The sequence below is a fragment of the Dendrobates tinctorius genome, unplaced genomic scaffold (genome assembly GCF_039654945.1).
Source record: "Dendrobates tinctorius isolate UK_male_01 unplaced genomic scaffold, ASM3965494v1 ptg000304l, whole genome shotgun sequence".
NCBI lineage: Eukaryota > Metazoa > Chordata > Amphibia > Anura > Dendrobatidae > Dendrobates > Dendrobates tinctorius.
Window position 1 is genome coordinate 150732 of NW_027361971.1, and position 27710 is coordinate 178441.

Here is a 27710-nt window from a genome sequence, read left to right on the forward strand (position 1 = left end):
AAGAATGATAAAGGAGAGAAAAGACATTACAACATGTCTGCAGCCAGATACTCACACATCACAGACATACATATGTATACTGGAATATACACTAAACACTGTAGTATGACTTCCAATACAGTTTTTTTGGTGTAAATCGCTCCAAATCATGGCACCCGAGCTACCAATATACATCCTGTGCCATATCTCCTCACAAGTTCAATCATTTTAAATCCTTCTCATCTAAGCAGTTTTTGTGCCTGTTTTTTCCGCATAGTCTTTTAACAGCCATTACACTCATATGATTTCTAAGGCTGGGGTCACTTGAGTGTAGATTCTCACATGCGAGAGATATGGGTCGGTTATAGTAACACTTCAACCAAGCTCTGATCAGAGTCAGCTTAGTGTGATCAGATTCTCTTGGATGAGAGAACCGTAGCAGATGTGCGGAGAAGAAGAAAATTTCTTCATTGTTTCTGTGAGTCCGCGAACATCGGACTGCAGTCAGACATCATCCAAGTTCAGTTCAAGGAATACCATGCACCCAACTTCAAGCATGCTGCGTTATTATTTGTCTCATGCTGAATCCGTTAGTGAGCCCTAGGGTTGAACATTTCTGGATGTTAAGAATGCCAAGCAGACATAATGAGATGTTTCATGTCACACAGTATTCCCCTCGGAATATAAATATGCAAATAGTCTCTCTTCTATTCTATAGCCCCAACATCCTAAATATCATTATCGACCTATCTGCATATTTAAATTTGCAGTCATCATTGCATGGTTAATAAGTCTTCTTGCGCTGACTTAACACTTTCCACAAAGAGAAACTTTACACCCTATTAGAGGAATCTCATTCAGCCAAATCAGACCTTCTGCTTTGCACTCAAGAGGGGCAAATATTCTAAAAAAAAAGTGTCTGCAACTGGAGCCTCTGGTTTGGTTTCCTAACCCAAGTCATTTAGCAAGGCTCATTGAAGGGTCGATATTAACTTTTTAGATCGCACTAGAATTCAAGTCCTTTTACTCTCTGAAAAGGCTATTTTCATATACTTTTAGAGATGAGAGAACCTTTTGATGTTCAGTTCGGTTCGGCGAACATTTACATTTTTCGCCCACTTGTTCAAAGAACATAATCAAACGATGATGATCTGATCAGCTGTCATATGCCCCTAAAAGCTGAGGGTGGAATCGCAATCCACCCGTGGCTGTTAACATGTTTTAAATGAAGCTGCAGACTTCCAACGGCGGATTTCCCTGTGGTTGTCATTGCCAAATCTGTCAGATGACAGCGTGAGATCGCAGCTGTGACTGGAGGTTAAAAGTTTACCTCCGGTCACAGATGTCAGCTGATGTGACTACTGCTCCCATCAGCGCACGCCCACTGCCTCTGATAACAGCTAGAGCAGGCGCCGCTGATGGGAGTATTTATCAGCCAGTGCTTGCTCTATAAATAAATGAAAAAAAAATATGATTTGGATTACCCTATATTATTGGTAACCAGCCAGGCAAAACTCACAACTGGGGCTGCAACCCTGAGATGTCAGCAAGGTTGGTTATCAAGAACAGAGGGGTCTCAGGCTGTTTTTTTTTTTTTAAATCATTTAAATAAATAATTTAAAAAATGGTGTAGGGTCCTCCCTCATTTTTGACAACCAGTCAAGCTAAAGCAGACAGCTGGGGGCTAGGAAGGGGCCAGGTTTTTTGACCCCCTAGCCTAAAAATAGCAGCCCGCAGCCGGCCCAAGGAATAAGCTGCTGCAAGTGCAGTCTCAATGATGTCATTGAGGTTTCCGCCAGTTACTAAGGCTCCGTTCTCAGCTGGACCCGTGAACTCCAGGGACCTTGGTGAGATCAGTGCTGCACTGTGAGACTTTTTCCCCTCACAGTGCTAGCGGTGAGCTCACTGAGGCCACCGCAGTTCAGGGGCCCGGCTGGGAACGCAGCCTCAATGATCAGCAGTAACCTCAATGAGGTCACCGCTGCTCACTGATGCTATGCTTGCAGCAGTTCATACCTCAGTGGTTCTCAACCTGGATGGTTGCATTTTGGCACCATACTGGTTAAAAACTGTTTATCCAACGATAGACAGGTAAGGGATATGGGATGTTTTTCATTTTTGTTTTATTACAGGAGATGAAGGCTTCAATGTAATGTGTGTTAGGGGAGTAGAACAGTTTGTTATTTTAAATAAAAATAGAAATAAAACAAAACACACTTTTCCAATAAAATACTTTACTCTGGCTGTGTGTTTCTTTACAATATAACCAAAGGGTTAGTAATCGATAGGCGTCTTACAGAAGGCTCTCCATTACTAAGCCGTGGGCATGATGTCACCGGACAATACCAAGGTGACACCAACCCCACAAATATGAACCCCACTTGCCATAGGGCAAGTGGGAAGAGCCGGGCAACACGCAGAATTGGCACATCTAATAGATGAGCCTTTTCTGGGGTGGATATGTGCTGCTATTTTTAGGCTGGGGGGCAATATCCATGGCCCCTTACCAGCCCCTAGCTCTCTACTTTAGCTTGGCTAGTTGTCAAAAATGGAAGGACCCCACACCTTTTATTTCAATATTTTAAATAATTAAAAAAAAAAAAAAAAAATGTAGTGGGAACTCCTCTATTCTTGATAACCAGCCTTGCTGAAGCTGACGATTGCAGCCCACAGCTTTGCCTGGCTTGCTATAAAAAATACAGGGGAACCCCACATCACTTTTTGGTGGGGTGAGGGCATTTTAATAACCTGGACAGGCTAAGTTTACCGCTGTGACCCGATATTAATAGCCATCAACCACACAAGTATGAACCCCATGTGTTACAGGGCAGGTGGAAAGGGACGGACAAAGCAATGATAGATGACCCTTTTCTGGAGCTGCCATTTTTAGGCTGCGGGAGTGTGGGCGGGGGCACAATATCCATGGCTCCTTACCAGCCTGGAAATACCAGCCCCCAGCTGTCTACAGTAGCTTGGTTGGTTGTCAAAAATGGGCGAGACCCCACGTCATTTTTTTTTTTTAAATTACTTAAAAAGTTAAAAAATACAGAATGGGGACCCCTCTATTTTTGATAACCAGCCTTACTGAAGCTGACAGATGAGGGTTGCAGCCCGCAGCTGTCAGTTTTGCCTGGCTGATTATAAAAAATACAGGGGAACCCCCATGTCATTTTTTTTATTATTATCTATAGCCCTGCTGGCGCCTGATGAATCCTCCCATCAGCCGCCACTTGCTCTGGCTGTTAACAGTTGAATACAACACTCAACTAGCTACCTGCTAGTGCTGATCAGAGCGTGATCAGGGCACCGTGATATGAGCTATCTTCACTTCAGAACCCGGCGCTGGGGAACAGCATGAACAGTCACGCTTTTACCCCCAAGCGCTGGTACGTGTCACGCTGATGCCACAGGGATGTCATCAGTGTGAACGTGTGCTGGACGATTTGCGACCTGTGCTGCTAGCGGAAACACTGACTTCTGAAAGAGTCCTTAGTGAACTCAGTCATTTACCGAACTTTGGCAGAATGTTGCTGATTTTTAGGCAAAATACTTGTGAATCTGAACACTAATCCGAATGAGCTACGTTCATGTCGAATTTGAGACTGATGAACATTTTGCAAATTTGCAGTAAGATCTGTCATTATATGTCTGATCCAGAAGAATGCCTCTTCTCAGCTTTTGTGGGGGCATGTTCTTTTTTCCCCTCGAGCAGTTTGCTACCTGGTTAAGATTGGTCATGGTCATACAAGGGAAGTCAATTTCCCAGAGAACAATCTCTGGTAACACCACCTTCGAAATATAACCTTGACTTTACAAGCTAATAACTTCACAAAGCAGAGAAGAAATTAAAATAAAACTCAGTTACACAGCTACTATTGCATGATGAAGGCAAAGTTTTTCTTGCTCAAACGGGTGAAAGGTCCACTTTAAAGGGAATCTGTCATCACATTTGACCTATCTAAACTATTACTATGGGCTCACAGGTTATATAATGCTGAGGAGAGCGATACCTGTGTGTCTCATATCAGATGCATTTTAGCTGAGAAATCATATTATTTTATGTAAATGACCTCTTCCAGACTATGTGGAGGATGTTGCCTGGAAAATAGAAATCCAGCTGAAGAAAAGGTGGTACTCCATGATCCAATACAAAATTCATCTTTACTGTAGAACATTAGTACATGGATACAGGGGGAACACATACAACAATTGGACGATGGCCGTTATGTTGGTCGGACGCTTTAACAAGTCCAAGAATGTGTTCGGCTCGATTTCTACGACGCTGTTTATTATAGGTGCAGCACCTATTATTATGAAGCCCATAATCTGCTGGTACGCTGACGAGCTTTTCAGGGTATGCAATACGTTGTTTAGTTCTGGCTGCTTCACACTTCAGCTGCCTGGAAGATAACTCTGCCTCCAGAGCTTAATTTACATGAAGGGGGAGTTACCAGTATGATATGTAATAGCCGCCCTCTGCTCTCCTGATCTCACTGCAGAGCTGTGTGTGATTATACTGACACATCTGCAGGTTCCTCTCAGCTTCCAGCTCACAGGCAAATAGGGCTCCAACATTGCTACAATACAGCAGAGCTCAAGAGCTGCAAAAAATGTGTTTGCAGGAAGAAAAAAATTTAAATTTTTTCTGTTCTGTGTTAGTTACTTGTCTCACACTTGTATCTCCACTTCATGTGTGGGAGCTCTGGAGGCAGAGTTATCCTCCAGGTAACATCCTCACAAAGTCTAGAAGAGGTAATTTATATAAAATGATAAATGATTTCTCAGCAATAAGGCATCTGATATAAGACACACGTGTAGAACTTTTCTCAGCAGTCTATAATTTGTATGCCCATATTAATAGTTTAGATGGGTCAAATGTGATGACAGATCCCCTTTAAGGAAACAGCATTGATTAGAGCTAGCGCAAATCGCTGTTGTTAGAAGACATTTTGAGTCCACCCCAAACACCCCCCACCCGATGTGAGATATACATATACTTCATATGATGTGAAGGAGTGAGTGTCAGCAAAATAGAAGAAGCAGATTGTTGTTTAAAAGTCCACTGCATGCAAAGTTCACAGACAGATTGGTAATGGTTCATGGTTTAAAACTACAAACTCATTTTATTTTCTGGTGAGGTGCACAGATAGAAGATAAGTGACATTATACTCTTAGCTTTCAATTACCTTTTCAAATTGGTGCACTCTAAAGATGCCACGAGTATCCCTTCCATGGGAACCCACTTCTTGGCGGAAGCAAGTGGACAGACCTGCATAACGGATCGGCAAGTCTTCAGGTTTCAACCATTCATCACGATGCAAAGCAGCAATTGGCTGTTCTGACGTAGCAATCAGATACTTCTCGTCAATGGAGCCATCATCTTGTTTTTCACTACCTTTTCCAATCACCTGTGAAAACAAAAGATCAGTTTTGTTGTACTGTCCAAAAAGTCAGGTATTGCCTCAAAATATTAAGCTACCGTGAAGCCACGAGGGCACTAGACACTGGGGTCACCTATCTATTTTGTGTCGTGTGACAATTTATATTCACACAGGAGCAGGGGCGTAACTACTGAGGTCACAGGGCTTGCAGCTGGAGTGATTAGGGGCCCACCCAGTCCAGCAAAGAAGCAGCCAGCTTCATGTGGGAGCTGGGCTTCCATCACACCAGTGCCCCCTCCTCCAGCATGGACTCGGTTATTCCTCCCCTCACTCTGAGCTCTGCACTCCACCCCCCAGTGTCTCAGGTGATGGAGGATGAGACCTGCTGCCGACACCACTTAGTGACCAGTCATGGAGCTCCGCGACTACAGAGTGCAGGCGGCTGTTCTGTGCGCACAGGACCTGTGATGAGGTCACAGGAGGGGAGGAGTCAGGGTCACATGATCAGGAGCCTCACTGAAAATGCACACCATATTTGACATTATGTATTTAATTAAGTGTGGATTTTTTTCCCTACATGTGAATGAGCTTTTTTTTTCCCAAATAAAGATGAACTAAAATCTACTTGTATGTCTGCCTATATAGTTACAGTACATTTTTTCTTGGGAAGCATATAGCAACACTGGTAGTCAGTTTCTCACTTAGCATAAGAAAAAAAATATACGTAAAATAATTAGTGATGCTTTTAGCTAAATTCCTGTTTTAAAGCCAAGTTCACACATCACAGTTCCGAAGAAATATAAAATACAATATAAGCAAATGTTGAAGAAACAAGTCCACACAGATATGAAAGCAAAATGAGGCCGAACTTTGCCACATTTCCTTACTTTTGCTCTGTAGTGCCTCCCCCCAATACAGACATGACTTTTTCCAAACTCTGTTGCAGTTAGAAACTTACCGTATCTCTTCTGCCAGTTCATTTCCCCCCCAGCAGCCGGGTTTCTCAGTGTGGGCGCTGCACAGAGACAGAACGCTATTAACCAGCAGATAACCCTATATCTGCAGGGTAAAGGGACTCGGTCAGCAGGTTTTTGCTACCTTATCTAGGAGCAGCATAATGTAGGCAAAGAGACCCTGAATCCAACGATGCATCAATTACTTTGTGTGAGAGCTGCTGCACCCAGTAAACAGAGCTTTAAGATTTAGAATGAAGCAGAGCTGAGAAAGCTGCCTCCACCCACACGATGCTGTGTAAGCACCTATTCCATAGACAGTGAGCTGCTTATCACAGGGGAAGGGGGCGTAGGCGGACTAGTCCGTCAATGTTAATCTCTTTGTGATAAATTCTTCAGTTAGTAAACAACAGCACAAACGTTGACAAGTGACACATCCCTGAATTCTGTGTTTCAGTCTCTATCTCCTGCTAGCTTCAGATTACACAGCAAAAACCTGCAAGCAGTTTGTCTTTTATACAGTTACTAGAAATAGGCCCGATGCTATTGGGAGTGCGGTGAAATGAACATCCGCAGGCGGGCAGCACAGCCAATAAGCGGCGTTCATTGGCTGAGCGCCCCTGGATTCAAATCCCCCGCCCGCTGAGCCAATGAGTGGTGCCGCGCGGGATTTCAATGCATGCATGGCCCTCTCACCCCCCCTATCCTGGTATGCATGGCCCTCTCACCCCCCTATCCTGGTATGCATTGGTCCTCTCACCCCCAATCCTGATATGCATAGTCCTCGAACCCCCCCTATCCTGGTATGCATGGTCCTCTCACCACCTAATCCTGATATGCATGGCCCCCGAACCCCCTATCCTGGTATGCATGGTCCTCTCACCCCCCTTTCCTGGTATGCATGGTCCACTCACCCCCCAATCCTGATATCCTGATATGCATGTTCCTCTCACCCCCCCTTTCCTGATATGCATAGTCCCGTCACCCCCCTATCCTGGTATGCATGGTCCTCTCACCCCCCATTCCTGATATGCATGGTCCTCGAACCCACCTATCCTGGTATGCATGGTCCTCTCACCCCCCTTTCCTGATATGCATGGTCCTCTCACCCCCCCTATCCTGGTATGCATGCTACCTCTCACCCCCCTATCCTGATATGTATGGTCCTCTCACCCCTATTAAACTGCACACATACGAAAAAAACCCCAAACATTTATACTCGCCTTTCTTCACTGCGCTCCAGCGCTGTCACGTTCTGCCGAAGGCCGCGGGAGGAGTGTGGGGGGAGGAGTGTGGCGCTGGAGTACGCGCGTGCCCATACCGCGCTGGCCGGCGCCATATTACTAAAGGCACACTGCAAATGTGTCTTCAGTAAAATGGCGCCGGATAGCGCTATGCGCATGCGCGATTCCGACACTGCACTCCTGCCCCAGTCTCCGGCGAGAAGAGAAGCGCTGCGGCAACGCTCCTCCCGGTCAGGTAAATATGTAATCCCCCGCCCCACCAGCTGAGCCAATGAGCGGTGCCGCGCGGGATTTGAATCCCCTGCCAAGCCTCAGCCGGCTCAGTCAGTGAGCGGAGCTGCGCGGTTTGGCGGGGGACTAAGATCCCGCGCGGCAGCGCTCATTGGCTCAGCCGGCGGGGCAGGGGATTTGAATCCTGCGCCGCTCATTGAATCGGAATACCCATAACTTGGGTGTTCCAATATGGCGGTGCCGTTTTTGTCACAGCTTCCGGCCACTGTGGCTTGTGGGATAGCAACACAATAGGCGGAAGCTGTGACAGAGCCGATTGGCAATTATATAATAGATTTTATATGACAGATTCCCTTTAATTCTGGGAGCTTGAATTGGTTGGATTAGGGCATTTTGTAGTGCCACTAATTGATATTAACTATTAAGGTGTTCTGATCTAAAGAGATAAACTGAGTTGTATGCAAAATTGTGGACTGCAGTTACTCACCTGTTCTCGATCACCAAGTAACATTACAGAAATTCTAAGGGCCCAATATATCAGAGTTTCATGCCAGAATCCTAGTGTAAGAGCTTTGTAAGCCACGTTCACACGTTCAGTATTTGGTCAGAACTTTACCTCAATATCTGTAAGCTAAAACCAGAAGTGGAACAATCAGAGGACAAGTATAATAGAAACACGTCACCACTTCTGTATTTATCACCCTCTCCTTGTTTTGACTTACAAATTCTGAGGTAAAAAACTGACCAAATACTGATGGTGTGAACGTGGTCTGCATATTTAATATATAAGTAACCTTAATGGGTACAGAAAATCTGCAACAGGTAAAATTCACCGAAAGCTCATGGTGGGAATGTAGGCTGAAGTCACAAAATTTAGTCACAATTCAGAGTTGTCCCTAAATGTTGTGTTATCACAGTTTCACCCAAGTTTCTCCCAGTTCAAAAACACAAAACAAAACACCGGGCTGGAGCTGGAAGCCAACACTCGTCTAGTTCATAACGAACTGCGGCGTTCCTTACGATTCCTTCAGATTTCTGGTGTAAGGCACGCCACTTGTCTGTCGCTCCAGATTCATGAAGAGACATACAACTCTCCATGAACAGCAGTCTGACTCCAGCATGCCCCCTTAGCAACACCGTTGGGCCCCATGAGTGAAGTCACACGGTGCGCTACTGCATATGGCTAAAAGCCTAGATCACCTGCAGGGACACACAAGCACTTCAGCGTTACGAAAAACTAACATGTTCATTCGTGGCTGCAGATGGGCATGACTGTCAGCCAGATGCATCAGCATCCCCGAGGAATCCGAGCCTCAGTGAAGTGACAACATGATTGTGTACGGACTTCACGTGCATTTATGAACGGGACACAATTTCCACCCGACACTGTACAGCACACACCTTATACAGCTCCTCATCAAACTGGCTTAACTGGGCGACTTCCTGCATTATATCCTTCCTCATGAAGAATGGTGTATAAATAGGGGTGTAACCTTTTGCAGCCAACGTTTGAAGTGCATACTGGATAACAGCTTGTTCCAAAAACACCAATGGACCCTAAAGAGAGAGAAAGATGGGAAAACATAATCAAAACAGATTTGTGACAAGTTTTTTTATGCAATACATTTTTTCTTTGATAAATTTTTACAGAAAAATATTGAAAACAGCAACTTAAATAAACTGTGACAGTCAACTAATAAGTAGCTATCAACTCAGGTCTATAAATGTGCGAAATTTCCGCACACTGGTCGTTGGGGGCGCAGACAATTTCAGAAAAAGCAGGCTAGTCAAATGTAAATGTATTTCATGAGAGGATGAACACAGACAGGTATTTATATATATAAAAAAAACTGGAGTCTGAACTGAGAAAGTAAGTTAATGTGTATGCACAATGTAAGTACATATTAACACATGACAATTACACACAGAAAACAAAAAAAACAACAACAAAAAATCAAATATCCTAAAATAAAAAAAAAAGTCCCTCGATCCTTGTTCTCATTCACGTCACTTGGCAAGTGGAAAGGTTTTAAATACTAGAGTTAGGACTGTTCCACAAGGGTTGCCTTGACGTGGCGGGATGGCTTGTACATTATTTTGATCAAAATTATGTTTAATAAATACCGTTATTATTATTATTACCTTTATGCATTATTTGCAGTTTATTTTTTATTTTAGGATATTTGTGTTTTTTGTTTTCTAGGTATTTATATATTTATATATGTAGCTGGGTAATACAATAAATTGGTTTGATAAGTAGAGACCAAAAAATGTCTTCCGGTTGAGGTGCCACCTGCAGGTCATTGTGTCTTTCTGCAGGTTTATGAAAATGAGTGTTTAAACTGTATTTAGTGATAAAATCGTGAATGTGTGGTTTGTTTGGCTCTTTTCTTGCTGAAGGGAGCAAATTTACCTTTCAAATGGTGTATCATTTGTGTTTGTGTGGGTGAAATAATCAGCGAAAAAGCAGTGCATGTTTACAAATGTGTTTGCATATGTGACTCACCTGCAGTGAAGTGTGCAATCCTCCAATGTGCTTGAAATGGGCTGGGCAAGCACTGGAGCAAGCTGGAAAGCCCCTAAGGCCGGGGTCACACTGGCGAGGAATACGGGAGAGTGAGAGGCGCAAAAAGCACGCATTAGACACGGACAAATGATTTTCTATGGGGTCACTTGCACCAGGCGTATATTTCTCCTCAGTATCCTACGCTCCGTGCCACTCGCAGCATGCTGCGATTGTCAGCGTACTACGCCCGTAGTACACCAATGCAAGTCTATGGGTGCGCAAAAAATACGGATTACACACGGACCACACATGTGACTTGCGAGAAATACGCACCCGGTGTCTTTTAGCAAAGCCGGCAATTCAGTGCGCTATACAGTAAACTCACACTGACAGGTTTAATAAAGAAATTAAAGAATAGATATAAACACATAGAATACACACACATATATATATATATATATATATATATATATGCATTCTATGTGTCTATATCTATTCTTTCATTTCTTTATTAAAACTGTCATAGGGCTCCATTATATGTCCATTTTGCAAGCCTGCGAGAAAATCTCACCATACGGATGCCATACGGATTACATACGGATGCCGACATGCGCAAAATACGCGACCACACCTTGATTACGGATGACATACGGAGCACTGTTTAGGAGTCTGTCATCCGTATTACGCATGTAAAATAATGACCGTATTTTGTGCAGGTTAGTGTGACTCCAGCCTAAGACAAACGTTTGGATTTGTTCGTGATTTCTGTAAGTAGCTTTGTGGTAGTGTGCTTTGGGGTAGTGTGCTGCCACCTGCAGGTAATCTGACTTTTTAAATGGTGTATCATTTGTTTGTGTGGTTGGAGTATGAACGGAGCAAGTGTGCAATTCAATAGGCAGTGCATGTTTACAACTGTGTTTGCGTATGTGCCTCACCTGCAGTGAAGTGTGCAATCTTCCAATTTGGCTAAAGTAGGATGGCCAAGCAGTTACGCAAGCTGGAAAGCCCCTAAGGCAAATGTTTGCATTTGTTTGTGATGTCTGTTAGCAGCTTTGTGGTGGTGTGCTTTGGGGTACTGTGGTGCCACCTGCAGGTCATTTTTCCTTACTGCAGGTTTATGAAAATTAATGGTTAAACTGTATTTTGTGATCAAATCGTGGATGTGTGGTTTGTTTGGCTATTTTCTTGCTGAAGGGGGCAAGTTTACCTTTCAAATGGTGTATCATTTGTGTGTGTGTGGGTGCAGTATGAACGGGGATACAAAATGATCACCGAAAAACAGTGTTTAGAAATAACAGAATAGATTAGACGGCACTTGGATACCACCAGGGTGCAGTTCATGAGCTGACAGATTTTCAGGTTTGCTTGATAGGAGAAACTTGAGAAATTCTCAAACAAAAATAGACTGGATAAAAATCTCAAAAATCTGGTCCATAACGCTAATAAAAAGGAGAAAAATCTCCAATGTGTGAATTAGGCCTTTGCTTGAAGACTTTCAGCTGTGCTTTTGGAGTAAGTCATTTGAAGCTTGCACCACCACTATGAACTCCTTCACATCAAAACCAGTTTTGACATTTTTACTATATACTTCAGTATTGAATTATTGATTTATGCAATATGAAAGGTTCAATTCCAGAACAAAATTAGTAAACGTTAACAAAAATAAAAGTATGAAACTAAAGTTTGAATCATCCTTCTTTTCCCCACACAAAAATTTAGTACATTGTACTCACGAAAATATCTTAAGTTATATATTTTAATAAAAAGGGCCGGCATACTTTTCAAAGCATCAAACATACATGAAAACAAGCCCTCGTCAACAGAAAAAATTATAAATTTACTTATATTGAAAAAAAAAAGCCAATTTTTTTTTTCTTAAGTTTGGGTATTAATTTTAAGGGGTTTTCCCACTTATTTAAATTAATATGACAGTGCCAACACATGCGGGTACCAAAAGAAAAAAAACAAATTTAATCACCCCAGAATCTGCTCCTGACAGTATTTCCAACAGTTTCCACCAGGCCAGAAACAATAAAGTCAGGTGAATGGTGGTCATGAGACAATAGCAATGGTCCAATGGAGAGAATGGCAGCTCTGGAGCGGATTCCCGGGGCCAGGACGTCTTATTTCTTCCCAATGGATTACTACTATCAGTTTTTCAAACCTGCCAGGAAACCCCTTTACCCACTAAAACATTTAAAAAAAAAAACCCTCTACAAGCTTGGTAACACTGTATTTGTACTGACCCAGTGAATCATACTGCTGGGTAATTTTTATTGCACCAAGAACACCATAAAAACAAAACTCAAAAAACAATGGTGGACTGCTTTGTTTTCTCACCATTTCACTTCACTTGGAATTTCTTTCCTGTTTTTAGGACATTATTTGGTAAATACTATATCTCATCCGACAAGACAAAAAAAAGCCCTCGTCTAGATAGGTAGATGCAAAAATATAAATGTTATGGAAGATGTGGAAGTGAATATTTAAAAAAAAAAAAAAAACATGGCCTGTCATGAAAGGCTTAGTTTTACTGTAATCTAGAACACTCAGATTTGGGGCTACCTTTAGACAATAATAAATCATTTTATTATCTTTCAAACGAGCAGCTGACTTAGCAGTACTCACCTTCAGAAAGTAGCCTCTGCTGCCAGCAACTATTGCCCCCTTCTCCCCTTCATAGCCATCCACCATCGTGACAAGATCCACATGGGAGTATTTCTTTCGTTGAGTACAATCCCCAGACAATCGTTCCACTTTGTTATCATTGTCCTAGAAGCAAAAACTTCAGATCATTTTTTTCCCCATGTTCTCAATGTATGCTTAGAAACACCACTCCAGCGGTTTTTTCTTATTGCATAGCTAGAGTGGTGTCACTAACAAATGTTTATTGACCCTAGTGATTATACTTACCAGCTGCCATCTTGTTCTGTTCTCAGTGCTTCTCCAGTCACCTTCTGCTGGATGTGATCTGCCGGATCACTCCAGTGTTTGGTGGACGAGCCTGAAGTCATTACTCAGTATACCGTATTTTTCAGACTATAAGACACACCGGACCAGAAGACGCATCCCAAATTTTGGGGAGGAAAATAGGATTTTTTTTTTTTTTTAAATAAAAGGGTGGTGCATCTTTTATAGTTTAATTTTACGGTAGCTTACATGAAAGGGGTGGCGATGCAGTAGAGTGGGGTCACAGGAGACAGGATTGGGGAGATGCTACTAGCAGACATCTCAATCAGCGCATGCGCTGACTATGACAGCCATTTTCCGAATTCCACCACAGTGAAAACAATGGAAAGTGCGGGGACTCCGCCAACATTTTGTGACAGCCCGGAGCCCGCCGCAGCCTCACACCTCTTTCTCCCAGCATCGCTGCACTCTTGCCGCTGCTGCCTACCTCTTGAAGCAGCGACCATACCTCCTCTGACTGCTGAGGCTGTTTACATGACATGGGCTGCAGATAAGTAACGTTCTGATCTGGATGTCCTGTTATTTATATTTTTAATGTATGCCCTTATGTTATAAATGAATGGGTGGTACATAAGACTATTTCCCTCACGTAACCACCCTGTGACTATCAAATTTTCATCTGATCCCCACGTCCCACCTTATTTCATTACTGTTAGCTTGTTCAGTGGGGTGCTACACCCGTTGTGGCTATGATGTTATCTGATGTTATTTGTCTTGATGGTTTACACTAGAGTATATATTGTTTGGTCTGTAAGACCCTGAGCTTCCCTTACTATATTATAAAATAAGTCTAGCAAATAACCGGACCTAGAAGGGTCAGCCATCGGTGAGTGCCAGTTTGTGTTCAAATTAGAATGCCAACCTCTGCGGCGAGTTATGGACATTCTACAGGGACATATTAGGGTGAGAGAGGAAACAGGTATATTTAACAGTGTTTGTCTTTTGCTGTGGTATTCATACAGTTTTTAGCATAGGCCAATACTGTTACCTCCAACACGGAGTGTTTTCTCCAACATGCACAATATCTATTACTAGTTACACTACCTTCCTTTTTGGGATTAATGTTACATTTTAATGGGTATTTCTTGTGGTAAGCCAATAATGTCCAAACTGCCATTAGTACAATAAAGGAAGATTCAACTAAAACTAGTGCAATTGTCTCAGCTTATGATGAAAACAAAAATCTATTACAATCCTGTAAATACAAATGTATGTTATTTTATGAGGAAGCAAAGTCCTGCCCCAACCAAATATACTGCTACGCAAGAGAAATGTATTTTCAGCTGAACGTGTACCATGGATTCCATACCTCATCATTACTGATGGGGACACTCGGATGAAGCAAGTTGCCAATTTCTCGCAGACACTCAAATCTTGCAGCTTCTAACCGTAAGCGCTCGGCATCCGTTTCTGCTATTCTGTCATCTATTTCTAGCCGCACCTTCTTGATTTGTGTCACTGTCAACGACTGAAACAAGCGAAACACATTAAGTGCAAAATGAAATAGAAGGTTTCAATTGTTAAAGATACTGTCCCCCATGACATGTGCAAAAGAAAGCCTCCTTTCAAGGGCTTCTGGAAACCAAGGAACACTTCGATGGGATGGAGTTACTGATAACTAGTGTTTCTTTTACTGTAGGATTAGAAGTTCTTTCCTAAAACTCACTCCTCTTAATAGTTTGTCAGGTTTGCCTGTGTGACTGCAGACTCATGAATCCCTCCGTACATGCACTGTGCGCTGCCTGCAATGATCCACCGGTTTCTGAGCTGGGAGCAGCAGTAATGCATGTGATGTGCCTAGTCCTGGGCAAAAGCCATCCAGTGGACACGGCCTCACTCCATAAAAATGAAGTATGCCATCTAGTGGGCGCGGCTGTCTAGGGGGCGCCGTCTCGCTCTATACAATTGTATGGAGTGAGTCTGCACCCACTAGACGCACTTCTGCCCGGGAGTATGCAGAGCGCATACATCACCGCCGGTCCCAGTTCAGACACTGGCGAATCCTCGCAGAACACAGTGGGTACACTGGGAGATTCATAAGTCTACAGTCACACAGAGTGCAAACTTTTCATTTTAGACTAGATAACCCCTTTAATGGATATAATAAATAGTTGAAATGCCCAGAGAGCACAAAAACCATGATTATATCATAATGGGCAGGGTTACATAATCAGTGAAAAGAATTATAGAGACAAAGAGAAATAATTCAAAGGGACAAATGTCCTGGATAATAATACAATAATATGAGCAAAAGAAACAAACACTGTAATAGGAGTGAGCGGGGGGTAAAACATAGGGGTACTAGTATCTAGTTCTGCCCTTTTCATTGTTTGCATGTGTTTCAAATAAAGGTTATGATAAATGTACTGGTGATTTACAGTCTTTACTGAGGCTATACAGTCCTTATAAAAAGGCTGATGCGGTAGTCACATGTACAAGTAAGAAAAAAAATAAGTTTTACATATTAGGACAGAAAAAAAAAAATCTGTTCCTTAAGAAGCTGTTAAAATTAGGTAAATACAACCTCAGATGGACAAAAGCACTTGCCAAAAAGCCGAAGCCGTCTGTAAGTGGATTCTTACTGCTTCCATGGGAATGGAGAGGGCAAGTCACAGCTAGGTTCTGCTGGCCAAATGTTCTTCATAGATTGTTCATCAGCGAGTGTAAAAGCAGCATTCAGGCATGTGACACAATGGCAATGAGAAACGACATCAGCAGGAAAGTAATGAGGGAGCGTGCTCAGATTATGCGCTATGCGAGCACGCTCGTGGGCTAACCAAGTGTCTTCGGTGAGCTCAAAAAATATGTTCGAGTCCCCAAGACTGCAGGTCTCGTGGCTGTTAGACAGCAGCAACACGTGCAGGGATTGCCAAACAGGAAATCCCTGCATGTGTTCAGTTGTCGAACAGCCCCAAGACATGCACCGGCGGTGACTCAAACATATTTTTCGAGCTCACCAAAGACACTAAGTTAATGCACAAGCATGCTCGGACAATGATCCCAAGCACCCCAGAAATTATACATCAGAATGGCTGAAAAAGAGAATCAGGGTGTTGTAATGGCCCAATCAACAACCAGAGCTCAACCCAACTGAAATGCTGTGAACTGATTCAGAGAACCATAGAAACATGGATTTTTGTGATAACTCACCGTAAAATCCTTTTCTCCGAGACGCACAGGAACTGTGGGTGTATGCTACCGCCATCTGGAGGCTGACACTAAGTAAACAACACAAGGTTAGCTCCTCCCCCGCCGTATACACCCTCGCCCTGCTTGCGGGCAGAAACTAGTTTAGTACAAAAGCAGTAGGAGAACAACGAAAATCAGCCTTAATGCAAAAAACATTCTCTGGAAACGAACCACCCTGACACCCACAAAAAAACAATGCACATTAAATAAACAAGAGCCCAACTGGCTAATAGGGTGGGTGCTGTGTCCCCCAATGAGCGCCTCGGAGAAAAGGATTTTACGGTGAGTTATCACAAAAATCCATGTTTCTCCTTCGTCTGATTGGGGGACACAGGAACTGTGGGACGTCCTAAAGCAGTCCCTGGGTGGAAGAATGACTCACCGATCCAAGCTACATGCACCTCTTGTTTAAAGGTGCGCCACTGCTGCTTGGAGAATCCTTCTACCCAGGTTCGCGTCTGCCGAAGCCTGAGTATGGACATTGTAATGTGCAGGCTAGACCAGGTTGCTGCTTTGCACACCTGCTCCGCCGAAGCCTCATGCCGAAGCGCCCAAGAGGCGCCCACTGCCCGAGTAGAGTGCGCCTTGAGCCCTGATGGAAGCGGCACACTCCTGATGCGATTGGCCTCCTGAATAGTTAAACGGATCCATCTGGCTATGGTTGATTTTGAGGCTGTGAGTCCCTTCCTGCGCCCTTCAGGCAGCACGAACAGCGTGTCCGTCTGGCGAAAAGGTGCCGTCCGCGACACGTACCTCCTGAGTGCTCTCACCAGGTCTAACGTGTGAAGAGCTTTTTCCACGCGATGTACCGGTGCAGGACAGAATGAAGGCAAGACAATATCCTCAATAATGTGGAATGAGGACACAACCTTCGGCAGAAAGGGGGGAGCTGGTCTAAGCACCACTTTATCCTTATAGAAGGTGAGAAAAGGTGCTCGGCAAGACAGAGCCGCCAACTCCGAGACTCACCTAACGGAGGTAATGGCTACCAAAAATACCACCTTCCAGGAAAGGAACGACAAAGAAATATCCTGTAGCGGCTCAAAAGGAGCTACCTGCAGGACACTCAGGACCAGGTTAAGGTCCCAGGCATCCATCGGCGCCTTATAGGGTGGTACCAAATGAGAAACTCCCTGGATGAAAGTCTTCACCTGCATATTGGTAGCAATTTTTCGCTGGAAAAGGACGGACAACGCCAATATCTGTCTCCTAAGGGAGCTCGGGGCCAGACCCGAGTCTAGGCCTGACTGGAGAAAAGCCAAGATGTTGGGAATAGAGAATGTCAGGGGAGAAAGCCCATGCTCTCGACACCAAGCGAAGAAGGCCTTCCAGGTGTGATGGTAAATTCTCGCCGAGGAAGCTTTCCGGGCACTAACCATTGTAGCGACCACCTTGTGCCCAAACCCCGCTTGAGTTAGAATCCAAGATTCAACGGCCATGCCGTCAAACACAGGGCCCCTGAGTTCGGGTGGAAGATCGGTCCCTGGGACAGAAGATCTGGGCGCTCTGGCAGTCGCCATGGGACGTCGGTGAGCAGCTGCACTCGGTCTGCGTACCACGCCCGACGGGGCCAGTCTGGGGCCAGTAGAATTGCTGGAACCCCTTCTGTTTTGATCTTTTTGACAACCCTCGGAAGTAGTGGCAGCGGGGGAAACAATTATGGAAGGCGAAACTGGTTCCATGGTAGAACCAACGCATTCACGGCGAACACCCCGGGTCACGAGACGGAGCGACGAACACGGGCACCTTGGAGTTCACTCTGGATGCCATCAGGTCCACATCCGGTGTTCCCCACCGTTGGCAAATCTGCTGGAAGACCTCGGGGTGCAGAGACCATTCCCCAGCTGTGACCTCCTGCCGGCTGAGGAAGTCTGCTGCCCAATTTTCCACGCCTGGGATGTGGACTGCTGATATCGACTGGTTCCTCTCGGCCCATTGAAGCACGTGTGCCACCTCGCACATGATTGCCCTGCTGCCCGTGCCTCCTTGATGATTTACATAAGCCACTGCCGTGGCGTTGTCTGACTGAATTCGAATGGGACGTCCTGCTAGAAAGTGCTGAAAATGCTGCAGCGCCCGCCAGACCGCTCGTATTTCCAACAAATTGATCGGGAGGCATGCCTCCTGTTGTTTTCAAATAATTTTATTGTTTTTCAGAAATAAACAGGGTAGGGAAGGGAGTGGGGAATAAACAACCTTGTACAAGTACGGAAAAAAATTTAAAAACTAGAGAACCCACAAATAGGCATAGAATAACATATATCGAATAACAACATAAAAGAAAAAAAAAAAAATCGACAATCCTTATTATAGGGTAACATTCTTGGAAGGAGATACAGCATCCCAGTACTAAAGCGGCCAAGTTTAAACTTCAAAATATAGTGCCTCTTGTTAAGTCTATTTGATATGAAATTTTATACAAACAAATTTCATATCAAATTTCACATGCCTCCTGTTGTGACCATTGCCCCTGAGTCGTGTGGTGGCGAAAAACTGCTTCCCAGCCGAGGAGACTGGCTTCAGTTGTGACCACTAGCCAGTGATCAGGGGAAACGGTTTTCCCTGTAGAAGGGAGGATCTGTTCGTCCACCACTCTAGTGACTGCCTGACCTGAAAGGACAGCCGGCACTGCTGATTGAGCGTGAACGGGTTCTTGTCCCAAGATGACAAGAGGGTGTGCTGCAAGGGGCGAAGATGAAATTGGGCAAACGGAATCGCTTCCATTGCTGCCACCATCTTCCCTAGTACCCTCATCCCAAAACGAATGGTGTGAGGGACTGGCTGCTGAAGTCTCTGGACTCCTTGCCGGAGCGCTAGGGCTTTGTCTTGAGGGACAATTACCAACCCTCGGGAGGTGTCGAAGATCACCCCTAGGAAGGAAATCCTCTGGGCTGGGACAAGGGATGATTTTTTCCTGTTGACCAACCACCCTAAGCGGGAGAGGGTATCCAGCGTAATGCTGACAATCTCCTCGCATGCCCGAAACGAGGGACCTTTCACCAAGAGGTCGTCTAAGTATGGCAAGACGACTATGCCCCGAGAGTGTAAGACGGCCATCACGACTGCCATTACCTTCGTGAACACTCTGGGGGTGGTGGCTAGCCAGAAGGGCAGTGCTGCAAACTGGAAATGTTGGCCATTGATGGCGAACCGTAAAAACCTTTGTTACGGAGGAAAAATGGGGATGTGCAGGTAGGCATCTTGGATGTCGACAGAGGCCAAGTACTCTCCCTGCCCCATGGCTGATATAACTGAACGGAGAGATTCCATTCTGAAATGTTTGATCCTGATGAACCTGTTCAGGAGCTTTAGATCCAAAACCGGCCTGACTGTCCCGTCCTTTTTGGGGACTGCGAACAGATTGGAATAAAAAACTTCAGCCTTCTCGTGCTCTGGTATGGGAACAATGACTCCGTTGTATTGGAGTGAATTGATGGCCCCTAGCAACGTCTTTGCCCGGGGCTCCACTTTGGGAAGTCGGGACAGAAAAAACCATCTTGGGGGGTACCTGATAAACTATCTTGTACCCCGAAGACACCAGTTCCGCCACCCATGCGTCGTGCACTACCTTGACCCAGACATGGCGAAAATAGAGCAGGCGGCCGCCTACCCTGCTGATGTCGCCTAAAAAGTGCTCAGAGTCATTTAGCTGAGGATCTCTGGGCCCTGGTTCCCCTTGACCTGGGCTGGCGAGCGTGCATCCTCCCCAATGGTTTGGCTCTATATGAGACCTGTCGCTCCTTATCCTGGTTGGAGCGACTTGGTGCGGCCGAGCTGGCTGCTGCCGTTCACCCGGGGTTGCGAAAGGCCCGAAAACGTGCCGGAGCCTGGCGAAACGGCTGTTTAATCTTTTGCTGCGGGAGGAAGCTGCTTTTTCCCCCTGTAGCATCTGAGATGAGTTGATCCAACCTTTCCCCGAACAGGCGGCCTTCCTGATAAGGGAGGGAAGTCAAGGACTTCTTGGAAATAGAATCGGCTCGCCAAGTTCTTAACCATAGGGCTCTCCTAATGGCTAGTGTTTGCAGCTGCAAGTGCTGCACAATTGGTCGCATCCAAGGAAGCATTGATTAAATAATCTCCAGCCATAGCAATCTGACCCGCGACCTCTGATACCTCCGCAGGCAGGTCTCTATCCTGCAAGGCCTTGTTCAACAACTCTGACCATGACATCATGGCCTTGGCTACCCACATTGCCGCGAACGAGGGAGAGAGAGCCGAACCTGACGCCTCAAAAACTGAGCGAGCCAAACTTTCTATGAGCCGATCAGTGGGGTCCTTAATGGACGAGCCACTAGGTACAGACAACAAGGTCTTCGAGGCCAACCGTGACACTGGTGAATCCACCTCTGGGGATTCCGCCCATTTATTACGGAGTTCCGGGGCAAAAGGATATCTTGCCTCTATTGTCTTCTAGCCCGAGAAACGCCTATCTTGCCGTTCTCTGTGACGCTGCACTATGTCCTCAAACTCTGGTTGAGTGCCAAACACTCTATGCGGTCACCTAGCCCGCTTAAAGGATACTGTCAAAGAAATTGTTAATCCTAGTTCTCTAAACTCTAGAAAAATAACTGAAAAACAACTTGTAACCCATGACACCATTTTAATTGTTATCATCTGTCTACGTGGTTAGATAATTCTGCCAGTGGTCAGTTTCCAAATTCCCCTCTCATTCCCTTGAATAATGTCTAAATATATCAAGGCCAAATATCTATCTGGCCAAAAAGTACTAACAGGATATGGTTCCACGAATTGTTAAATTGACATAAGGGAAATGCCAAAAATTCCCATCACCTCCAATTAAATATATCTTATATTACATGATATAGTTGACATCTTGTTATATAGCTATCATTCTTGCCAATTATTGTGTAAGCTCTCTGGCATTTTTGTCAATTGTTACACAATGTTACGAAATTGTCCATATTTGTTCATTTCCTTTTCTGATGAGCTATAAAAGATCTACTCTGACCCTCCCAATAAAGATTTACTTGATAGACAAGCAACCTGTGTCTCTCGTTTTATTTCTCCCAATCCTAGGTACCTAGGCAAAAGCTCCTCCTGAGCTATACCCGAGGAGACATAGAAATCCCTTCTCCGACAATACCTTATGGCTTGAGGCCAGGGTGACATCATCCTCCAGCCCCAGGGTCTGATTAACAGCATCAATGAGGCTTGTCCACGGTTTCCCGACACCCCGGGGTATCTAAGTCCAGTGGCTCGTTTGAGTCACAATCTGAACTCTGCCCGCTCCCGACCACTGGTGAAGGAGAGCGTGATGCTGAACTCACGGATGCCGAATCACCGGATATGCCGGGAGATACCGTGTGGGTTCGCTTCCTTCGCACCTGCCTGGCATTAGAGCGGCCCCTGCAGGCCGGAGGCTCTTGTGAGGTGGAGGACCCTTCCCAGATAAGCGAGCCACTATCTCTGCCCCTATCTGGAGTGCGAAGAGACTCGACCACCTTTGTAAGCGATGCCATAGACTACGATAGTGACAGAGCCCATTCCGGAGGATTTGGCACAATTTGCTGCTCTGCGCCCTCGGAAACGAAGCCCTACAGGAGATGCATGCAGCGTAGAGGAACGTGTGGGTCTTCCCTTTCCCAGCCATATTGTCTCTGCCAGGTATCTGTACTGCTCCTTCTGCTACCCCGACAACTGCATGCAGAGCTCCACTGGCGCCTACCTCCAGAGCCCTCCCCACTCTGTCTGCACCTGCATCCAGGACGTCTTCTCTGGCAGGTAGAGGGAAATAGGGGTGGGGGGGGAATCCAGGAAGGTGCAGGCCCCCTAACTCCGTTCAGCTTCCAGGGCCGAGGAGAGGGACCGTCCGCCGCCTTGCAGCACCGCCGTCTAGCGTTGGTGGAGCAGTGGGGGCCGCTTGGACCGTCTTGTGCCTCTGTGCAGCCCATGGTTTCAATACCTAGGGATGGTTAGGGCTAGGTCCGGCATCATGTCCAACATCGCGGGAGAGGATACGTGGAGGGCCACTCGCACGTGCTCGCCCGTTGATGGATTGGGGAAATCGGACCCTTTCAATAGGATCCGTTGCCCCTGTCTAATCTTCATAGAGTAAAGGAAAAAAAAAAAAAATTCTGGGGAAACTGCCCAGATCTGTCCCACTGTGCGGGAAAGGATACGTGGAGACGATACTCAACACGTGCTCGCCCGTTGTTGGTTTGGGGAAATCGGACCCTTTCAATAGGATCCGTTGCCCCTGTCTAATCTTCATAGAAAAAAAGTAAAAGAAGGTCTGGAGAAAAATACCAGACGTGTGCCTCCATAGACACTAAGCAAAAAACTAGTTTCTGCCCGCAAGCAGGGCGAGGGTGTATACGGCGGGGGGAGGAGCTAACCTTGTGTTGTTTACTTAGTGTTAGCTTCCAGATGGCGGTAGCATACACCCACAGTTCCTGTGTCCCCCAATGAGACGAAGGAGAAAAGATTTATTTACATATGATTCAGACAACATATTTCTGAGAATGCACAATATAAGGAAAGGCAGAGCCAAAGGTAGTGGTAATAATTTTTGTGCATTCTCTATGGTTAGCATTCCGTTTCAACTAGCTGCAAAACAGAGTAAAACATTAGCACGCCTTAGAAAGTGTGACTTTAATGTAAACTTACACTGAGTATATCTGCTGTTATTTCCTCCACATTACATATACCATCTGGAAGAACATCGGTGTCACCAATTGGCTCCTTTTTCTGCAATCACAATAAAGAAAAAAAAAATAATAAAAACGTTATCCTCATTCATGGTTTTGAAGATCAGCACTTTCATTAACTGAATGTGACCTTCATTAATCTGCCACAGTCGTGTGATGGATAAACAGCAGCACTGAATGGGAACAGAGGATGGAAGCTGTATACTTATATGTCTATGGTACAACTCCAGGCAATATTTCCACTTTTGTGCTGTGTAATACATCTTCACTGCTTATATGGGCTACTGCTCTGGCTGGCAGGACCTGGGAACTGATGACATCACCGACATCACCACAAGTCCTTCTGCACTTCTATCTTGCTGCCTGCTTATGAGTGGTCAGCATCATATAGGAGGCAGAAGTACGCTCCCCCAGTGAAAATTATCTAGTAAATCACCCACTTGGACCTAAAGTTAACTCTTTAGGTGCCCAATATTTGTTTTCTAATATCTCTACAACAGAAGGGCAAAATAAAAAAAAAAAAAAAAAAAAATATTTTGCTCTGCAGCCATTACTACATTGTGTGTTCAGTTCAACATGAAGAATTTAGTGAAAGGTCCTCTTTAAGAGCTATGTTCTGTTGATGTTGCAGATTTTCTGCACCTTTTAGATAAATTGTGGTCTTTCAGTGCGTCTATTGACGCGGAAGTCTTTTTATTTCTTGTTGGTATGTCATGTTTTAAATGACACGTCTTTGTCTTAATTCTTCCAGGAATTTTGACTTAGACAAAATTTTATTGAAACTCATGTGCAGATCAAATGTGTTTTCTGCAACGGGAACACAAAAAAATGTAAGTGTTTTTCACCTGCGGAGTTTCCATAGCTGATGCAATTCTATGTGACAAATCTGCAAAAAAAAAAGGCGTACTCTCAAGAGAAATTCACATGTGGATTTCAAACCCAGCACCGCAGGTCAGTTTACATTGCATAAAAAAGACGCAAAGTGGGAGCCAGATTTCTATAAGTCCCATCCACTTTGCTGGAACTGTAGGACTCTGCATTATTTTTTGCAGTGAAAATACACATCAAAAACTCATTGTGGGAACTTATCCTTAGGCCATAGTCACACTACCGCAGAATACGGGCGAACGCTATGCAAGAAAACATTGCATAGCACTTGGCCCAGTGTTACTCTATGGGGCAGCTCACATCACTGTTTATTTTCTCAGCCATATTCGGCGTGCGTGTAAAATCGCAGCATGCTGTGATTGTCACCGAGATTCGGCCAAGACTCGCCAATGCAAACCTATGGGTGCAAGAAGAAAAAAAAAAAAAACAATTGCACAGCACTCGGACCATGCGAGCCGACAGGATAGAATAGATGGATTACATACAGTAAATACTGTGATGCAGTGACCACTATGTCCGCTAGGGGGCGCTGTGTGGGTGTCCCAGGACGGCCTACAGGCATATCCATTGTGGTAATAGGTATAGGATGCTGAATGACTGTTATGCATCCTAAGGTAGGTGGCCTTGGGATGGAAGCTTGAATATGTGTGTTGATCAGCAGAGGCACTGCTGAGCTGTTACACTGTGTCAGCGAGAGCTACCTGCAAACCCACCTAGGGGCGGTGTCTAGAACGCCTTAATAGAGTGTATGAATACTTGTAGGACCTGTGATGAGGTCATAGCCATGTGACCCGGTGGGCGTGGCCATATAAGGCAACCAGAGTAGGTCACGAGAGAGCACATGGATCTGATTGGGCCATGTGGAAGGTCCCGGCAGGACTAGGTGGAGTAAGGTGTTCTACCTTCCTGAAGACCACATGCTGAGGCTGCTGACCCGGTGAGGCCTGTGGATATTGGCTGTATGGAGGACAGATAAGCCTCCTGTGTTTGCTGAGGCTCCAGGACTGAGCCTGAAATCATGGACACTTATGCTTGCTTTCGCCTGAGCTAAAGGCTATTCCTTGTGTTATGTGCTGCTTTATGGGTTATGAAGCAATAAACCCCGTAAACTTTTAAAAGAAACGTGCCTCCTGATTGACTCCCGTTGCACCTGAGCGAGTCGAATCCCTACAATACACATAGAATAGGTAGATATATAGATGTCAGTGACAATTACAATTCGTACAGTGTGTTTGCAGCTTACTGTACATGTATTTAATTAATAAAAGATTATTTTCCTTAAAAAAAAATTTGTAACCAGCAGAAGGAAAGCCGACTGCTGGGGGCCGTGCTTACCATGCTATTAATATCAGCTCACAACTGTATACTTAGCCTTTACTGGCTATTAAAATGGGGGACCCTAAAAAAAGGATGCAGGGCCTCCCTATAATTAATAACCAGCTGCAGGCTGATATTAATAGCCTAGGAAGGGGCCATGGATACTGCCCCCCGAAGGCTAAAACCATCAGCTCTCAGCCATCCCAGAAAAGGCACGAGTGCTGCGGGAAAACTTCCCAAAATTCTTGAGCTGACGTCAGAAAGGTGAAGTGAGTTCATTGGCTGTGAACTCTCATGACCTATCTGATGGTACCGCGAGCAGGAGAACTTTCTCACGCTCGCGGTGCCAGAGAATAGGAGTTCACAGGGAGAACTCCTATTCCCTGCTGGATGAAAGGATGTATGGTCTCATCATGCAACCATGCAGCCTGCCTTCTAGGTGTAGCAGAGCTAGACCCATCGTGGGACAAATGGATTAGCAGCATCTCTGTGGAAAGGTGAGAAATATTATTGTTTTTTTTATTTTTAACTCTTTTGCAGATGACCAGGGTGTTGGTGGAATGAGCGAGGTCATAAGTATGGTTTAATTAAGATCTATTAAAGAAGTCTGTGTCTTTCAATTAAAGGACTTTATTCTAGGTGTCTATTTTCATACAATGTGACTGAGGTTAGTAATGGAGGTGTCTTAATGTTAGGCGTCGGATTTCTGACTCTGCACAACAGGAATCCAGAGCCATACATCCCGCGGTCTCCCATTCCCCTCCGACCGCTCAAGGTCCTGTTCAGCAATCTCGGTGATCCAGGCGTCCTGCTCAGACCCGCTCTGTGAGTCTGGATGTTGCTGCCACCTCTGGTGCAGCAATGGTAGCGCAACCTGCTTTGCAGGGAACCACCCCAGAAGCTAAGTCCTCTCGCCGTGCTACTGGGCATGCCCGCAAGATGACCCCTCAGTGGAGAGCAGGGGTCACATGCTCAGGTCCTGCGTCGGATCTGATTGGTCCTTCCCAAGGTACTGGAAGGTTCCGGAAGTGCATGGCTATAAAAAGCCCGCATGGCGGCTCGGCCATGCGCTAGTGTAGACTTAACTGCTATGTGTGTATGGTGATGGATGCATGTGTCTGGTGACTGACTTATTTGAAACCCCTTCCCCCTGATATTACGAATGGTGACAGAGTGTTGGTATTAGTCAGCGCCAGGTACTGGCAAGCTATGCGCCACTGTGCTCACCGGGCCTATCACTAGCGTCCGACGGTGTCCGGCCTCCCGGCACTGTCATTAAGCGGCTGCAGTTACTGCCGCGGTGCGCTCAGCAGCACCACTTGGCGTTCGCGGCTGCGACGCCACACGCTGGCTGGCACTGTGAAGTCAACAGGCCCAGCGTGTACTCCTAATTTACATTAGGGCTTCTCTGTGCCTTCAACAGAGTCTGCCTTAAGTGCCTCGGGTGACGCTAACCCGAGCGCAGTACTCCGCCTCCTGGCGAGTCTGCCATTATTCAGCAGCGGTCTTCCCATCTACCGCACGGTGGACCCCGGGCGGCGAACGCACCTCCTATTATTTATATTTGGTGCTTTCCGCCGTCCCTAACATTACACTAGTGCCAGGGTCTGGCTGGTAATGGCAGATCCGCAGCAGTTGCAGCGCTACATTCGGCAGCTGTAGAGCAGGTTGGCGGCTATTGAGAGCGCCAACTCAGCTGCGAATGCTGCGCTAGCTGCTGCTCAGACAGTCGCTGAAGCTGTCTCACGTGTGCCCGCACGCCCGCACTATTGCCCACGCCGACACTTTCTCGCCTCCCGCTCCCCGACAAGTTTTCGGGTGACAGCGCCACCTGTAGGGGATTCGTGAGCCAGTGCTCAATTCAGCTCGAGTTACTGGCTGCACGGTTCCCTACAGAGCGGGCTAAGGTGGGGTTTATTGTCTCACTCTTGTCTGGCAGGGCATTACAATGAGCTACGCCGTTGTGGGAACGTGGTGATCCCGTGGTTCAGGGTGCTGCTCAGTTCCTCGCGGCCCTGAAGCAGGTCTTTTTGGGACCACGGATCACGCACGATACCTCGCTCCAATTATTATCCCTAACACAGGGGTCGCTCTCGGTTAGCCATTATGCCGTCCGGTTCTGGACATTGGCTTCCGAATTAGAGTGGCCGGATAAAGCATTAGTCCCGGTGTTTTGGAGGGGGTTAGCTGAGCACGTCAAAGATGCTCTAGCTACCAGAGAGGTTCCCACAAGTCTGGAGGAACTGATTGCCGTCTCCACCCGCATTGACCTCCGATTTACGGAGCGCGGGCTGGAACATGCGCAATCCAGTCGTAGGGTTAACTTGGCTCCCACATTCACCGAGTCGCTAAGATACCCCGCACAGGAGCTCTCATCCTCCGAA

The 27710-nt window shown here is 45.6% G+C and overlaps 1 protein-coding gene across 1 annotated transcript in view; it reads right to left on the reverse strand.

Annotated features, from left to right (window-relative positions):
• Nucleotides 1-27710, reverse strand: part of SARS1 (seryl-tRNA synthetase 1) — a 64948-nt gene that overhangs the window by 25474 nt on the left and 11764 nt on the right. Inside the window, exons 3-7 of the mRNA XM_073560740.1 lie at nt 23081-23161; nt 14574-14732; nt 12923-13066; nt 9190-9345; nt 5166-5387 (exon numbers count right to left, since the gene is read on the reverse strand). Of these exons, the coding sequence (XP_073416841.1) occupies nt 5166-5387; nt 9190-9345; nt 12923-13066; nt 14574-14732; nt 23081-23161 (762 nt within the window). The remainder of the gene's footprint in view (nt 1-5165; nt 5388-9189; nt 9346-12922; nt 13067-14573; nt 14733-23080; nt 23162-27710) is intronic.